The sequence below is a fragment of the Plectropomus leopardus genome, chromosome 4 (genome assembly GCF_008729295.1).
Source record: "Plectropomus leopardus isolate mb chromosome 4, YSFRI_Pleo_2.0, whole genome shotgun sequence".
Lineage (NCBI taxonomy): Eukaryota > Metazoa > Chordata > Actinopteri > Perciformes > Serranidae > Plectropomus > Plectropomus leopardus.
Genome location: NC_056466.1, coordinates 8,622,873 through 8,641,930, shown reverse-complemented (window position 1 = coordinate 8,641,930; position 19,058 = coordinate 8,622,873). Strand labels below are relative to the sequence as shown.

The following is a 19,058-nucleotide window of genomic DNA, read 5'->3' as shown; positions in this document are numbered from 1 at the left end:
AACAAGACCTTTCCTTGAGCAATACTTGGACAAAAAAAACCAGAACAGAGCCACCGAAACATATGGAAAAACATTTAATATCAATCCTTTTCATAATGTTGTTAGACACTTAAAATAACAATTTTAGCCTGTTAGTGGCAAAAACAAGGACACTTAATGGACCTGCTCTGTAGAATCACATTTTTGCTTGTTTCACAGTAACCAGCTGCAGCACTTTCTCTCAATATTGGACCAATTTCAAACATTGTTCCAACGAGTCACTTAGACACAAAAACATGGGAAATTAGGGTCCAGGTCGAAAAATAATTAAGTCTTGCCTGAAGTTCACCAAAGCTATCTTCTAAAGTAGTTTTTTTCTATATATATATAATTTACGTCTGTAATCTTTGCTGTCTAAAAACTCTTACAGCTTTACTCTGTTCTACTTTTGTTACAGACACACTTGAGTTGCAGCTAAAGACACTTTTATACAGACAAGCTTTTAATTAACCTCTTTTATTAACTTGGTGTTTATATTGTATTTTCTTTTGCCTTATTTCGAAGAACTGTGTTGTATTTTATCCTTTGTAAATCACTGTTTATTCTGTTTGTGAAGCACTGTGTTTTTACTGTAAAGCACTTTGTGATTTCTATCTATGAAAGGTGCTATATAAATAAAATTTACTTACTTACTTACTTACTTGAGTTAGCCACTTCCCATAGACTAACCATGGACTCACCTCTTTTGTTGGGTCACGACGTTTAGCTTGCAACAGAAAAAAACAGAAATGTTAAATAAAAAATGATGTGAGACACTCAACATACTGTTGACAAAGGCTCTGTCTCTGAGACTGAAGCCTTATTTCCAGAACCAAACTTAGGAATTTAATCACAAGTTTGACTGCAGGAACCAGGGTCTAAATTTAGTTTCTGGGTCACAGCTTCTGGACCCACAAAGACTGCGCTGCGTGGCATGACTGTCCGATCGCTGCAAGACCTACATGCTTGTGTCACTGTGACCACTGTGTGTTGGTCAAGCACACGTCTCGTTGCTGCTAGAACTTCTGCTTCATTCACAGAGTGAGCAAGCACTGCCTCACACGAGTTACATTTTAATGTCTATTTATATTAAATCAAAGTTGTGTAGTTGACTTTTAGACTCTTCTAATATCTGCAAAAAAGGAATTCTACTGCAAATTGTAATCTGTTATCAGATTTGTTTTATATATTACATATTCAGTTCAAATTAAATTCAATTTAAAACACTTTGTCTGAAAGGAAATTTGCAGATTCGCACAGAGTAGGGGGAAAATATGTTGAAATGAAGAAAAGCTGTTTAGATTTTAATAAGTATGGTCCATGAATGCAAAAATAAATGTACACTGGAAAAATAAACAATTTGTTTAAAGAGATTTTTAAGTTGACTGAAACTGATAAATTTGGTTGAAACGTTCCAAAATTACCTCAACTTGTCTTTTCAAATTCAGTAAGCTGAAAATTTAAGGCAGCCAAGCGACTGTCTTTTTTAACTTAAAACAAATTGTTTATTTTCAGTGTACAAATAATGATATTACAAAGTATAATGAATATGATAATATTAGTACTAGGTACACTGTAGTCATTATTATAATGACAATAGAATGATGAGAATGAAGATGACAGTATAGTGGAAAAATAAGCTTTACACATTAATGATAATGACAAGATGCAGTGAAAGCATGCACAAAATGGATTTTAAATTTTGTTTGTTCTTGGGAATATTTGTTAGTAAATGGATCTAGAGATGATTTTCAAAACAGCTTTAATCTGATTGCCAAATCTGAGTCTCTATCTGACACGACTGCATGATGAGTGGCATGTCGCAGACACTACCGGAGCACGTGAGATGAGTCATCAAAAATCTTTAGGAATCTAATAATCGGATTTCTAATCTAATATTGCCATGAATTCTGCTAATGTTGACAGTTGAACTGAGCCAGCATCAACATCCAGAGGCCTCCGCAGTACCTGCATTCACTGCCAGGTAGACGCACTGTTGGGCTGATGTCTCCGAGAGAGAAACATAAACAGACACACACAGACGCACACACACACACACGCGCTAACATGATGTTGAGCATGACTCATGCTCCTAGCAGACACATCCACATCTTTAGGCAGACTCAGACAGACAGCACACAGAGAACGTGTGTGGTGATGCATCGACCAGGAAGCAGCTCCGCGCTCGCCTGCTCGTGGCGTGCTTCTGTGTCAGAGCTCTCTCTCCGAGGGCAGGACCAGAGATTGTATCAGTCTCAAGCTAGATGCTGCTGAAGTCAGACAGGACAATGAGAACAGATTTATGTCTGAGTTCATATTTGATGATATATTTTTTTGTCTCTAATCACAACAGGGATTTGTTCTTGGCGACAGACACTCTGCTGTCTATGTTTTTTTCTTGGGAGCCGGTGTCCTGAGATCTGAGGGCATATGAGACGTCAACTTTGAACTGACTCAGTAACCGGATCTAATGTCAAAACAGTTTCTTTTATCTTTTTTTTTCGCAGAAGCACACATTGACCTTTTTATTTGGCAGACCCACTCGTGTCTATTCCTTATTTGAACTCTGCTCGACTCTCTCCTCCCTCTAAGTCACTACATCCCTCCTCCAGCTGTGTCTCTGCTCTCTGTCGCTCCTCGTCTCCCAAAGCTCATTGGAAATGAATGAGATCTGGTCTCTTTGTGTCTTGCTGTCACCCCCAGAGTCAGCGCGTGTTTAGAAAAGGTCAAAGGAGAAATATATTAAGCCTATTTTTAGGTTCAAACTTGTATTTTTGGTTTCTGCTGTTTATGTACTTTAAAGTTTAAAACACAATATTTTTTTTATTCTGTGTGCCTGCATATTGACCCCTTTGTCTGGAACGTTTTTGCAGCTGCCTTTTTAAGCCCCCTTTCCGAAATAAGCCTGTTCTGCTCTGATTGGTCAGTATTTCCAATCTTCCTCATCTGCACTGTTGGCAGCACTTCAGTTGTAACAGAATTTTTAGATGCACTTTACTTTGAGTGCCTCTGCTTTCTTTACTACTGGTAGTGAAGGATTACATTTTTATAGTCAGAAGGTTAAACTGACCAGTTTTTTTATAACGTTAATCAAAGCTGCACAATGTCATCGGGCAAATGAACCAGTTTATTAAATTCTGAATAGTTTGATAATTAATTTTTCACGTGTACCATCAGCAACACACACACACACACACACACACACACACACACACACACACACAGACACACACACACAGACCAGCAAGGATTAGTGCTGGACAAAGTACTCAACTCTATTACTATAGGTGGGTATAGATACTCCTGGTCAGATATTACCCCAATACAAGTTAAAGTTGCTGAGTCAAATTATTACCTGAGTTAACCCTTTAAAACCTTTAAAAGACATCAGTTTTATTAAAAAATAAAAGTGTGTGATTGGCTGATGTCCATCCAATTCTTAAACCCTAATACAACACACCAAAACAATGACACAAGGTTTTGTTGTTTTATTCTAAGTTTTCATGTCTTAAAATGATTGGAATACATGAAGACTTCTCTTTCGGTTCTTGCAACCAACAACATATCAAGTAACATGCTTTGCTCATACCATGTAAGGTCCATGAATATCAAGGAAATCACGATGGCGGATGATCATTTAGCTTGAGGCGGATGGCACAGCAACACCATATGACGTCATATTTTGCATTAATTCTGACAAGCTTGTTGTTTAACACATTTTCTTGTAGACTGAGCAAGAGAAAGGGAGAGAAGATGGTCTTTTCCAACACTTTGAAGGTTTCTAGAAACACCAGGGGGACATATTAATGTTGAAAAGCCAAGGAAAGTGCATTTTGCGTAATGTGTCCCCTTTAAATGAGTAATCAAAGTCATGGTAAACGCTGTGAGTCTGTTCTCATGATTGTGTAAGGTTATTCCCTGCTGGGGTAAATGGTCGCTGCTTCCAAATCCCAAATTAAAGGTTGATGATCCTGAAACTACACTTGGATGTGCTGAATAGTGTGTGTGTGTGTGTGTGTGTGTGTGTGTGTGTGTGTGTGCGTGCGTGCGCACGTGCGAGCAGTATGACCCTTACAGAGAGCTGAGCTATTTTAGGAAACATTCTGTTTTTTCCCAACTGACAAACACATACACAAGTCTAGTTTCAGGATCATCAAGCTTTACCTTAGCATTTAGAAGAAACAACCCATTCACCCCACAAGAGACAGCCACAAACACACACACACAAACACACACACATACACACACAAACTGCCAAGTACATTTAAATAAAGAATTCAACCAACCTTTTTTAGAGCAGTTCATGCCTGCTAGAGCAGAGTTACAAAAAATTGGATGTTACTCTCATGGATGTATAAAGAAAACCTGGATACAGCATGGAGGTGAGACCCTGTATACTCCTATGAGAGCTGCTCAGTAGTGCATGAAGCAAATAAACACTATTTCCATGGTATGAAAGTATTTGGATCTTCCGCATTATGGGACCCATAAGGCATGCGCACTAGAGACGGCGGCCAAGCGCAGCCAAGTGTGCATGCCTTGAGTGGGTGATTGCGCCAGTGGAGCGGCTGACTTCCAGTTTAGCGCTCCGCTAGCTTGAATGGTGATCAAATAATTTAATCTTGCGGCTCTTTTAGACTTCTAAATGGTACCAAACTGAATGGATTAAATCTTAATGGTGAAATGGGTCATTTTGCAGAGGTTTTGACGCTCAAAAAAATGTATCCACTGATTTACAGATGTGTCTTTCTGGGCCCAATGGCATCACTTGATGGACCCAGATGGTGTAATTTCATTTTTGGAAATGATGTAAAATTTACTACAAAGCCTGGTGCAATTCCTGGGGGCTTGTTTGCCCTACAGCTGATAGCTTCCTCCATTTTGGACGTTGTGCAATTTTGTGTGTTGATATTTGGATTTTGTGAACGCAACATGCAAATTTACTTTGCCTACTGATGAATCCACTGATTGCAACAACTCTATTGATTTAATTAAAATATTACCATTGCAAATCGGCTAGGAGTGACTGTCTCGTCAGTATAAAGTTAAGAGTTCCTACTTTCCTGAATCATTTGACTCCTTGGTTGAAAATTTTAGGTTCAAAAGTTGTCTTGTGTAAGTTCAGTCCTCGGGGTGTTTATGAATCTGGTGTTTTAAATAACAAACATAAAAGCTGTCATAAACAGACAATAACTTGACTCACTATGGTGCTTCACATCAGTTGACAAGGAGAGTAACAAAATACACATCCTGCTGTGAAACTGTCACAGATGTTTACTTGTGTTATCTGTGTTTTTTTGCCCTGACAGTGTGGGTCAGTGTAAGGAGTTGGACAATGCTGCGAGGGCCCGGCAGGCCCCGATGTCTCCCTCCGATTTTCTGGACAAACTGATGGGCAGGACGTCTGGATATGATGCCAGGATAAGACCGAACTTTAAAGGTATCTACAAAGCTCTCTATGTGTCTGTTTGTATTTTTCCTCAAGAGCAAACAGAGTGGGCTTCCCCTGAGAGGCACAATGACATGGATAAATGTTTAGTTTTGGGCTGAGGCCCTCCTGTGTGTCGGCTTCCTCCCACAGTCCAAAGACATGCAGGTTAGGTTAATTAGGGACTTTAAATTGGCTGTAGCTGTGAATGTGATTGTGAATGGCTGTCTGTTTCTATGTGCCAGCCCTGCACAGGGTGAACTCCGCTTCTCACCCAGTGTCCGCTTGCATTGGCTCTAGCCTAAACAGTCAGGTGATAACACTTAACTGAGCGCGGACTGTGAACTGACAGCCTGTTCGCATTCCAAACTTGTGAAACATCACCGCTTTGACAGTGCTTTTGGTGTGAGATCACATCGCCGAAAGCCATCTTTGGTATTTGCATGAAACACTGCTGGACATCAGGTGAGAATGCAACCGAACATAGCTAGTTGTGGAGTTATTATACGGATTGACAGCACCTGCCGTGTCTGTATAATACACACATGGGCAACATCACTTAAGACAGCCAGACAGAACTTGTCCAGTCCGTATGAGACATGGCAGGATGGCATCAGGTATGATGTAAAAATAAGGGTGCATGTAGGCATGAAGCGGGGGTGGATGGGTCGAACAAACCCCAAACGTTCATGTGGGAGTCCGGTGTTCGCTTCCTTGTCGGAGTTTGATGCTTTTTTTCTACACCTTACCATGTGCCTCCTTCCCCTAATCTCGCACAACTTTGTTGCCTAATCCTAACGATCTGGGCCAGCATGTGTTTGTCAGTGTCCCAACGTTGGTTGCCAGGCACTGTTGTTGCCTAAAGATTACCATGTTCAACATCATCCCAACACGTGCTTGTGTGGACATCATGGTAGTGGCATCCTGGAACGTAAAGAGCAGATGCAAAGGACACCGAGAGCATAATATGCCGACAATAAAGTCCACTGCAAAGCGGCAACATGTGATGACTTTGGATGAGAATGTGTTGGAACTGACATTGTTATTTTATTGGTCAAAATGCACACACAGAGTGCATGATGTTTGTGGGGCACATCTTACCACTCATGTAAGAAATTAGATGCTTAAAGTAATGAATAAAGATAACTACAGTCTACTTCATCTAATGCACCAGTGAACATGTTTCTGATGTGAGGCCTTGTTTCTGATATTCTCTGGATATTTTTGGTTCCTCATGTGAAACTTATAATTATAATTATATGTGTTAGTTTAAATAATACACAGTTGTATTTATTCTTTATCCATCTACTGTAATCATTTTATCTCTTTCTGCAGGTCCTCCAGTCAATGTTTCCTGTAACATTTTCATCAACAGCTTTGGCTCCATTGCTGAAACCACCATGGTGAGTAACAGAGATTCTGCATGAAACTACAATAAGTCAACATAAAGGTTAGATTAGCATAAAGGCACAAGCATACACAAATGTTTGACATAAAACAGTGAAGCAAATGTGGTGGTGACCACAACAACAACATTGAGATCTGACACCAGAACAGGGACTATTCTCATCTTTCAAGCTCGAGGAGAGCACACCAAACTGAAAGAAATGCATGACCGTTGTAAAACCCCCAAAACCCCATAAGACCCTCAAAATCACACTTAGGCCTGAACACAGACATATCCAAACTGTGAAAGAGGACCCCTTGTAAATGCTTGTCTGTTTCTATGGGACAGGTTTACATCAGAGTTAGCTGAAACCCCAGTATGTTCAGTAATGAAGAGGTGCTTAACAAAGCGTCAGTATCTGACGACGTGGGAATGAGAACGGGCTGCAAATGTCCACAGACCAACAAGAGCACTTCATGTGAAACAAGTGACAAGTCAACAAAAGAGTTAAATCCATGTGTATCTTTTAAACTTAACCGGTGGTATTATTTATTAACAATTTGGATCACTTCCATTATTCTCTGCTATATTGTAATTAGTGATACCATAAGAGGTAGCATTTCTGAGGAAACATCCAAATGATTTGTGCATTGTTATTGAACAATAAACAGCTATTTCTTGTTTTTTTTTTTTAATTTCTGATATGGTCAGGGCTACTCATCATTAGCACATACCGGAAGGGCAAATATTTGCAAGACAGAAAAGCTTCAAACTGTGGGCAGACATGATGACACACTGACAAGTAGAGATAATGACAGAGGGAGGCAGACAGAGACAGAAATTAGAGGAGACAGACAGGCAGACATGAATAGCAGCGCAGTGGAGACATTTAGTGACTTTGACAGCAAATACTCTAAAGTGACGTGGAGTCAGTCCAGGCCGCACACGAGCTGCTTTGTATAATTCACTCTCAAACACACACACACGCGCACACACACAGACCTGGATCATGATTTTTAAGGGTTTAGTGGAATTTTGCAATTAGATTGGTAAAAATGTCTAAAACTGACAGTGACGCAGATTTGGTCCTGCTTTCAGGAACAGGATTAAAAGCATTTTAGCAGTTTTCTTAACCTGTGAAAGTCACTCCATCTCCTCCAGGATTAAGTAGAGCTGCAGAGCTGCAGAACTGTCCCGACCTGTTAGGAGTCCCTCGACCAGGGGCAAACGATAAAAAGAGTAGAAATTTCAGTTTGGGGAACTCCTCCAGAATGCTCTCCAAAGTACTGGCGTAATAAAATAGCCCTGATTGTGCAAGCTTTCATTATCATAATCTGTATTAATGTTCAGCGTTATCATTTTTTACAGAAAGATTAATGACAAAAACACTGTCAACATGTGCTTTTGCAACATAATGCTGACCAGCTGTGCTCTCACACATTCAGCAGCTCAGAAAAAATGCTGCACATTTCCAAATAGTTGTTATTTTAACAAAGTGATTGCATGTTGTAAAACTAAATCATTACTTAATCGCCTCAAAACTATTAAAGTTTTTAAAAACAGCTTTTTTAATGCTTAAATACAGCTGTTAAGCAAATAAAGGAAGATAAAGCTGGAGATGCAAAATGAAGGAAACACATTTCCCATCTAAAACAAAAGTTAAAGCACAAAATCACACATCCAGAAGTTCAGATTAAGAATTAAAGCCTAAATATGATCGTTTGAAAAGGTATATGGACACATTCTGTCCGTACTCTGTGCTCTTTTTGTCTTTATATGTGCGTGTTTTCTGAAAGCTGACTGGTACAGAAAAAATGGAGCAATACCACTGGTTATCATGGCAACAATGCTGTGTAATTCAAGCCAGATAAGACCGTAGGAGACAATGAAGACACTTTTAAAACGTTTTTTTTTTTACATCTAGTATCAGCCAAAAATGTACATTTCCAATCTGTCATTATTGCAGTTAACCTGTTGGTTAATGCTGCTTTCACACTGAATGTCCCACTGAACTTGTTCAAACTTTATATGGAAAACAAAAATGAATTGTCAAATATTTGTATTGAACAGCTGAATCTGATTCTACTGACATAGTTCTGAGTCAAGTACAGCCCTAGTATTTAATGGCCTTGTAGACCGTGGACGTCTACAACGGCGCCTTTGCTAAAAGGTATATTATTATGCCGCTTTGTTTGTTATCTGAAACATTTGACCATGCCCTCTCATGCAGTTTTTTGGCTTTATTCATTCCAACAAAAAGGATGCATGAAAGTATGAAAGCAGATGATGCTCACAATGTTTGAAAGAGATGCATCTATTTTTGTATGTAAAAAGAGTATAAATGAGCCCTTAATGAATATGTGCGAAAATGACCCAAAGCGTGTTTTTATGCTTTAGGTCTATTTTCATCTGTTCTACACACATAATTATAGTGATTGTGTGTCGGGCCCTGAGCACTGCCAAAACACGAGTGACCTACACTCAGCACTGTGCCTGAATGCATCCTGTGTAGACACAGCCGGAGCTGCTAATGTGCCGCTCACGCCTCCTGTGAAGACATGTTGTTCGTCTTGTTTGCTCCAAGCAAGAAATGGTTGATATTGGCAGCTAATTCCAAAATGTGTGTGATAAGCTGTCATAAATCGAAACTGGCTGACACCGCTGATTGATTATATCGAACTATAAATTGCTTTGTGTCTATCAGTCAGTAATGATTGAACATATTCGTGATGTTTGGCTATATTCTGACATCACTTCACTTTCTGCACGTCTGGTATAATCAGCTAACAGAGCAGAACTGTTTGTGATCAGTGAAGCCTCCTCTAAAGATGGATGGATGGACGAGTGGATGGGTGATTGAAGCGACAAGGTCTAAGTGCTTTCTGCACCACTGGGAGTTGTTCTGACGGATATGCCATTTGTAAGCGTGTGTGTGTGTGTGTGTTTGTGTGTGTGTTAGTGTGTTTGCCTGTCAAGCAGAAACTGTCATGAGTCATTTCAAAATTTACAATATTGCTTTGGATTGACTTATTATTTATCGAAGTCAAGTAAATTTTTCATGTCAGTAGGCCGATGTGTGCTTGTTAACACAACACTGAGCCAGCTTTGTGTGATTTATTCTTTGATTTTACAACAAAACATGAGGGAAATTATGTTTTTATCATTTTTATTTATTTAATTTTTAATGTAGATCTTTAAACTGTCTGATCCAAATGTGAAAAACACTAACATTTAAAGTAGGGCTGGCTGATAAAACGATAACGGAAATTAGTATAATTAGTATAATTTCCCTTAATGGAGATATACAAATGTTCAGTAAATCCTTTATATAATTAAACAAACCATACACCCATAGAGCGAGGCAGTAATACATCTTGATCGCCAGTAACCACCTACCACCTACCAAAAAGGAGAAGACAGCGAGATAGGGGGACCGACCAGTCACGTTTTGCTGGCCACTAATGCGTACAACAAAGTTTTAACATTACGACATTAAACACACATAAAGTTATTTTTAGTATGATTGTTTTGACCAGATAACGTCGCGCAGTGATTGAATTTGCCACATATTGGTAGTTAAAGTAGCTGTAAAATTTAGTCATCTATGCTAACAGTATGTCAGCAAGTTAACATAACTGACTAACCAGCTATTTCATATAAATGATAACATAACATCACTAAAGGTAACATGAATAAAACTTTAGTAACATAACTCGTCTGTAAAAAAGGTTTCTGTCTCAGTCACGTCAGACACTTTCATTGCTACTTCATGACAAAGGTATTGTTTTGTTTAAGAAACGGCAGAAATTATAAATTGGGGATGTAAAACATGTCATTAACACATACAAAGTGTTTAAAAAATGTCTGTTCAGAGTTTGACATGCTGCTGACCAGAATTAACAATTATCATATATTAACATTATTTTAATTCTAATTGTTTTGAATGGGAGAATTATCAATATTGACCAATGTGTTTGTAATATATATGCATTTTTCATTGCGATGACATTTTTGGCCATATCGCCCAGCCCTAATTTAAAACCGCTTGTGCTTTTTTTTGTTCTCGGTCCAGGGAGCAGCCAACAGGGTAGTGACGGAGGAAGGGATGGCTGTGTCATACCTTCCAAGCACATCAGGCTTGTGTCAAAGGTCTTATTCCGCTGAGTGATTTGCAAACTGAGAGCAGGATCTAAAAGTCAGACAGCCAATGAAGGGACTTAAAGTCACAGCAGTGAGTCTGGGGACTGTGCGAGGGGTCAGTGCAAATGCAGACAGAGGTTGTGATACACAGTTCACGCTGAGAGCTGCAGAGAGAGAGAGAGGAGCACTGAGAGATGCATATATACATGGGCCATATGTCACATTAGGATTAAGACCTTTCTCTCCTCTCACCATCTGTCTTTTCATCTACCCACTCCTCTTTTCTCTGTGAAACAAGAGAGTGCAGTGACGTAACCTCAACACATGAACAGCACACTTCAAATATGTGTTACGTGATAATTCTGGCATGACAAGTTTGTGTCATCTGACTAAGATACTAACGGCCAGGTTGGAGATAATGGATGCATGGATAGACTGATATTATGTGGGTCTAAAATTGTTGCTGTCAGCATGAAATTATAATAACAATAATAAGAAGAAGAGGACAAATTATTATTATCGGTAATTTTTGTGATGATTTTGTGGCTGCAATGAATAACCTCCTGCAGCTTTAAGACTGCTTCTCTTTAGTTTTTTGTTTGTTTGTTTGTTGACTTGACTGCCTCGAAGGACTATTGAGGTCATTCTTGGATGTGAATGTGATGCCCATTTGCCTTCGGGTGGCTGATACTTGTTTGTTTGACTTCCATCCCACTGCCTGGCACTTTAAAATGACCCCTTCTTTACCCCATTTAGAAATGAAAAGTGTAACATCCCTAAGGACCGCCGTGCTGCTAAAACTGAATCTGCTGAACAAAAACAGGCCAGTTCTTACTGAGGTGCTTACTTCTTACTTAAGGTAAAAATAATAATCACGATTGATATTGAAATTGTTATTATTTAATAATTATTTAACATAACACATTGGCTTTGAAAAAATCATGCATGCTTGTTAAACATTAACTGGTGTTTCTTTGTAAATACAATTGAACTTGGAAAAAAAAGAAACGTTGTGGTACAGCCACAACTGTGTACCACGTCTTGCACATTATTGTTGTTTGTTCACATTTCCGTAATAAATTAAACCAAACCCAACATGTTTGCTCTCCCTGCATGAGACACTTGAGTTTCAAAACAACCACAGAGGCGGTGCATCACGTCATTTTAAAGTCCAAACTTCTGACGGGCCAAGCACACCCTCTAGGAAAGGTGCGCCTGATTTACGAATTAAATTATCTCCGTAATCTTGTTTTAAAAAAATTGAGTGCAGCTAAAATCATAATCAAAAATCAAATGTGATTATCACCCAGCAGCATGGCAGTTACAGACAACTGACAGAGATAACGGTGTTTAGCCGCAGGAGAACAAGACGGTGGGCCCTACGCCTCTGCGGCAAGTTGAGAAGTTTGTTTGTGTTTTGTTTTTGTCAGTAAATGTGCAGTGTATTTCTGGGTACATTTTGGTCCCCAGATGTACCTGCAGAGTGAGTGCTCTTAGCTTTCACACTGCTCTCAAGTGCAGGCAGCTGTAGACCCAGAACCAGACCCAGGGGGGACCCAGGTTCTGAGTGAGATGGAGGCAGCTGCCCTGAAGAGGAGAGGCTCTTCATGGTCAGGATCCTAGATGACGGGATCCTCTGCCTTCCAGTTCAGAAGTGATGAATTTACAGCTCAGAGTAAAGTAATGTGATAAACTCTCTGGCTTTTTTTTAGCATCAAGTGTCGGTAAAGACGCACATTTCTGGTCCGTCGTTATCACAGTTAGCATGCATGAGACAATTCTGGTGGTGTACCACCGTTTACCACAACAACTATCAGAGAAGCTCAGAATACAACACACACCGAGGTAGCGTGACTTTATTCTCAGCTCAGGACGCCATTACTCCATTATATCTTTACATAGCAAACAGCTGCAATAGCGATGTTCTAAATGCCGTATAGAGCTCCTTTAATCCCTCTTGTTTTTTTAGATGTGAGCTGAGCCACCTAAACGTAATAGTCTTAAACACACATGTGCCTTGTGAAGAATTATAACTGTAATACAAACATTTATGATGCTGATTGTTTTGTGACACAGTTTTCCTTTGTTTCACCATTACATCACTAAAAGAGAGGAGAAAAATAGACAGGACGAGAGAGACATTGTTTATTTTGGAGTGCCCAGTGTCTCACAAACAGTGCACTGACACACACACACATGCAGACACACGTCACACAGACACACGCACACACACAGACACACATCACACAGAGGGCTTAGAGCCAGGTTGGTTCACTCTGGTCTGTACACGCTATCTACGTTAAACAGATTTACTACTGTTAGACTCTTTTTTTTCATTTGTTCACTCAATCTCTCCATCCCTCTTAATCCATTCTCTATCTGTGTGCGAGCAGTTTATGTGACTACACGGGGAAACATGATTACCACAGGTTTGTCCTCATAAAAACCATTTCAAGTCCAAACCTGTGGTACAGCAATTTTGATGTTTTGTGCAGTGCACCTGTGCCCTGGATGCTTGTAATGGTTCACTTTTGGCGGCAAAACGAACTGTAAATACAACATGATGGCATTGTATGAAGTTGATATGGCAAACTTGTTAGGCAGCAATATCCCGTTTATAATTTCAGCAGGCTCAAAGCAAAGTGAACATTCATTAAGGAGTCACATTTTTGGCCAAATCCAAAATTCACTCTTTTTTCACTTTGCCTCAGTCTCTCCTAACCACTGAGAGATCAAGTCACTCATTTTTTCTGTCAACCATTGGGTTCTTGGCAGGTAGCTTACAGTAGATTTATTTGTGCTTTTTCTCCAAAAGCAGCTGCTGCAGCTAAAGGTTTAAGGTTATGAGAGTTGAGTTTGTGAAACAAAAACAAAGAGCAGACAAGAAAAAGCTAAGGACAAGTCATCAAACTCATCACTATAAGCAGCACCTCTCACATTAAACATTCAGTCACATCATTTGATCCACTGTTTATTTGTGCCCCTTAACGCTGTATAAACAGATATGGACAAAGACCTATTTAAAGCTCAACTTCAAGATGGAATATATATATTGAAACTCATTTTTGTTTATAAGTGTAATTTCTAGTAATGGCCACCAGCGCTATAGTTGTGAAGGATAACACATAATAATAATAGCACAATAAGTAACCCAGAAAAATATGTTAGTATTGTGCATTTCTGCAAACCCTGGATATGTTACAATTGTACATTTTTATGTTGTGGATACATTGCAAGTTTATATTTCTTTGCATTTCAGTGTGTGGTTAGGTTTAGGCACAAAAAAACTTAGTTATAGTTGTGAAAAGATTATGTTTTGGATTATAATAATCAGTTTTAGTCGCACAATTCCCACTGGAAACACACTGGAAAAACAGCTGCTTTTTGTGACACTGTCCCTGGTGTGCAAACAGCGGCGGATTGAAACACACCCACATTGGGTGGCTAAAAATCTGCTGGAAATGCAGACATCTTAAGCAGTGGTCTGCAGCTTGTCAGGTATCAGGCCATCCATGACAAAGTCTAGTAATATATATTATGTAACTTTTAAACCATTTATACGATACATATGAAACTACATATTTAAAATTTTCTTGGTTTGCAGAAACATATAATCCCAAATTTTCCTGGCTGCAATAAGCCTCTCAACAGGCTACTGTACCTGCCTCAATATTAATGCTTTAATCACTTGTCTTTTATTTGAGTGATTGACTTCTAAGCCAGACTACAAGTCCATTTGGATTTCAATTACCACCTATAAATATAATCCATTCTAATTTTCAAGATGTTTGTGAAGCACAATGCATGATTAAAAACATGGTATAAATTTGTACATATTATGCAGCTGACTTATTACAACAGACAAGTTGAAGACACCAGAATGACAAGGGCTTGTGTATTTAATGCATGTGCTAATCAAGAAACCACCAGAAAAAAAAAACTGCTACTGATTAGCTGAAATGAGAGCCTCTCTACCTGCCAACAGAAATCACATCTGTAGGCACAGACGTTCAGAGTAACCTCGGGCAGGCAGTGAATCACTATACAGTCAATTGTATTTCCAGCTCTGATTAGGTTTCTGCATCAATGAACACTAACAGGCTAATGAATCTGCTACATGATTCCTAGGCAGTGATTATAATGACGTTTGCTCTCTTGAGTTAGATGAATATATTGTGTCAAAGGAGATGAAAAAATGAAGAATAAAGTGTGTAAAAAGTGAAATACGTAGCTGTAATTCTACATTTGTAAACGTACGTTGTTACATTGCTCCTCAAAGGGACTGTTGTCTCATGATCAGTGCGGAGAGGACACAGCTCGTGAAATAAATATTACATGTTTGACTCATGTGGGCCAAAAGCATCGGCCAAAGTTAGTATTACTGTCACACCTAAATCAAACTTACCCGAGCTTAATTTCATTAGCCGCATCTGTGTTCACCGTGCGATGGCTGTGGCTCTGTTGGAAGTGTAGCCGAGTGGAAGAGTGGTGATGTCACTTCCAGTCAGTGAGCATAGTGAGCAGATATGCTCACTGCCTTTTACAGTGCATTCTGGGAATTTTCTAGGGAGCTGAACTTGCAGTGCAATGGAGTGATACTGGCATCGGGACACTCAGTTCACTATCGAGGTACCAGTTTGAGACGCCCTGTGCTCCCCTCAGATTATTATGCTGCTTTTATTCTCACGGACCATTAAAATCATTGGAAAAATAAACAAATGGCCTACATTATCACTGAAGCATTTCCTGCTGCACAAATAGGAAACTCAGACCACATGATATCATTCCTGAGTTATGCGAAGCCATCCCCTCCCCCAACTAAACCAGGCTTATCTCCTGTTATTGCGTATAATTCCCACATAGATAACCCTCATTAACAGGTTAAAGCAGCTGGAAAGACGGATAGACTGCCAGATTGAACTGCTGTTAAATGTGACCCTGTGATCAAATATGACCCCAGCTGGTTTATTTAATAACATATAAGTTTAATTTGGTTTATTTTAGCTTAGTAGAGAACTTGTCCTTGGAGAGGCAATTTATATCATGAAAAAAAAACATCATACAACAAACAGCAACAAGAGAGGGCAGGTTTCCATTTTAGATTTGTGCTAAACTTGAGCGATATTTTTGAAATGTTGATAAAGCACAAATGTGAGATGACTGCGTTTCCGCTGAGTGATGTTATACAACGTCTCGTGACAACATTCAAAGAAGCATGGCGATGGATGTTCATAACATTAGCAGGATTATTTCTATCTATATTTATTTCTATTGCATTGGCTGTCATTATTTCCAATCGAAGGCGTGTAATGCGAGTGATAATGGAAAGGTAAGCCCCTTATACATGGGAGCAGCCATATGGGGGATTTCTGGGAGGTGATAGTCCACGTTTTCACAGAGGAATTGTGGATTCAAAACCTTCACGATGCCTCCTGCAGCTTTATCATCAGAATGATAGAATAAAATGTTTGCTTTTTTTATTTTGGGTTATATCTACCTGCGGCTAGAAGATAGTGGCTGAAACTCTTCTGCCAGTCAGAGTTAGTGAATCACTGTGGGGAATGACGTAATGGGTGTAATAGGTTTATACAAGGAATCAGAGTTTTTGTTTCAAATATATTTTTGTAGTTTTTTTTATTTTGAATGTGTTATATTTTGGTCAGAAGAGCTTCAAGATTGGTGCCAAATCAGCATATTTTCTGTAAATACTGTTATTATTAACTTTAACTATTATTATTAACTAATTATTACTATGCTAAGATTTTTTTCCATTTCTTTTTCTTTTTACTTTTTTTGTTTGTTTTGTTTGTTTGTTGTTGTTTTAACCAATTTTCAGGTAATTTTCTTGTACTTTTTATTCACTTCCTGCAAAAATTAGGTTTTGGGTCATTTCTTCAATTGCTCATTGCCTTTTTTTCAGGTTTCAAAGGGTTACTACTCAAAATTGTTATTAGACCAGCACCTTCTCCATTTTTCTCAGTCATCTTTCAGGAAAATGTTGAGGATAGATTAACCAGACCAAGAGTTAGAGTGGACATAGTTATCCCATGGAGGAAAAATCTTTTTCAGACCGCATTTACAGTAAGAGCTTCCAGTTTTAGAACATCCTGCTAAATATACAACATGTCTAAAAAAACCCAACCAGACCTGCTCATTCGATTGGCTTTTTGCTTGTTTTTGTCAGACTGCTTCCCTTCTGATTTTACATTTGTTCTCTAATGGATTGTGATTTTATTTATTTATTTTTCATGTTTTAACTGCTTTTGTGGTTTGTCTGCTCAACATTGTTTTGTATTAATTGCCAGCTTTTTACATGTTCTAGTCTGCATGATGCTGCCTTACACCTCTAAACTTTTCTGTCCGTCCAGTGGTTCATGTTTTGCTTTGTCCAGTTGTAATTTTATTTGCTGTGTGTTTAATCGTTGTTTGAACTGCTTATTAAACATATGGCCAAAAAAGGGGGTTGAAAATGAACCTTTTGGCTAACACTGCAAATTTACAGAGATGTGTAATAGTGTGATAGTGTGCATTTTTCCTGAAAGTAAATAAATACATAAGTCTAATAATGGCTTCACCCATGGATTAGAAACTATCAGGAGCCTCGGGGACTATGATTTGCTCACCTGACGCACATAAAGCAAAGGCATTTGAGCATGACCCCGTGACAAACTGCTGCAACACTATAGCTGCTTGTTAGCTCCCCCTCAACTCCACCCTCACACTTAAGTGTGCTTCAGTGTGCCGATGGTAATGATGAGGACGCAGCTGCCTCCAGATGTGGTGGAAGGTTTGATGTGCAAGCAGAAATCAAGAACCCAGTTGTAACATATGTATTTATGTACAATTTCCACTACTGCTGACCAACATCACCGAATCCAATGAAACAGCTGGAGTAACAGGGCTTGGAATAATTTGCACGCATCTGCCTCATCAGTGCACAGCTAGAGCAGGTTTCAACCAGGATGAAAACATGAAACACTGAGCAGCCGGGGTGATTGATTATGGGAAGTCTGGTTCCAGAAACGGCACGAAGTGACAAGTGTAGCTTTATTTATATTCACATGTGGTAACGTGCTCCTGAAAATTGTTTTTCTGCACAGGAACAACATGAGTGTAGGTATCGGATTCTCAAAGCTGAATTTCTCAAATTCAATGATTCTTGAATGAATCATTCAACAACACAGTAGTACTACATCTGTGAAATAAAGCACTTTAACACAATTTTTTTAAATGTGGTTCCTCATGCAAATTTCTTTTAGTGTTTAGGCTCCTAAACCCTTTGAAAACTGAACAAATTGGCTTAATTTCCTTCAGAAACATGGGAAGAGGGCTATGATTGACTTAACAAGAAATGAACCAAAAATTATTAAACAGTTACAAGAAAATTGCTTAAAAATAAGAAAAAAGAGGAAGTTAAAAAGGGAAAAAGACATCAAGATTTTTTTTTCTGTAACTAAATTTTAAATATATAATAAGGATAATTATAAATAGAGTTTTTGGACATTTTATCCTCATTTTTGATAATATCTTATAATCCCCCTAGCTATTTTTCAAATCACTATCTTGCCATCTTTTACACCTTTTGCAGTTTCTAGGACATTTCTTGCGAAGTTGCTCATTATGGTTTTTCCCATGTTTTCAGCAGTTTAAATGGTTGTAAAAGGTGTCTGAATCTGAAAAGTGACTTTGAACCAGGTATTGAAGAGTTAAAGTTGTTCCCTTTAATGTCTCTGTAAGTGATGTATTTGTGTTATTCTTTGTGTCTACAGGACTACCGTGTAAATATCTTCCTCCGTCAGCAGTGGAATGACCCCAGGCTCGCCTATGCTGAATACCCAGACGACTCTCTGGACCTGGACCCCTCTATGTTAGACTCCATTTGGAAACCTGACCTGTTCTTCGCCAATGAGAAGGGGGCCCATTTTCACGAAGTCACTACAGATAATAAGCTGCTCAGGATATTTAAGAACGGCAATGTTTTGTACTCTATAAGGTAAGTATGGGGTGGGCTCTGTTTAGCTTGTGGGGGCGTTTAACACTATTAAAGCTGCCAAACACCAGTAGTGTTAGAGGAGTGTGGTCAGT

General features: G+C 38.9%; 1 protein-coding gene across 1 annotated transcript in view; it reads left to right on the top strand.

Moving 5' to 3' along the window:
• Positions 1-19,058, top strand: part of glra3 (glycine receptor, alpha 3) — a 37,526-nt gene that overhangs the window by 1,055 nt on the left and 17,413 nt on the right. Inside the window, exons 2-4 of the mRNA XM_042484435.1 lie at positions 5,328-5,458; positions 6,782-6,849; positions 18,743-18,966. Coding sequence (XP_042340369.1) covers positions 5,328-5,458; positions 6,782-6,849; positions 18,743-18,966 — 423 coding nt within the window. The remainder of the gene's footprint in view (positions 1-5,327; positions 5,459-6,781; positions 6,850-18,742; positions 18,967-19,058) is intronic.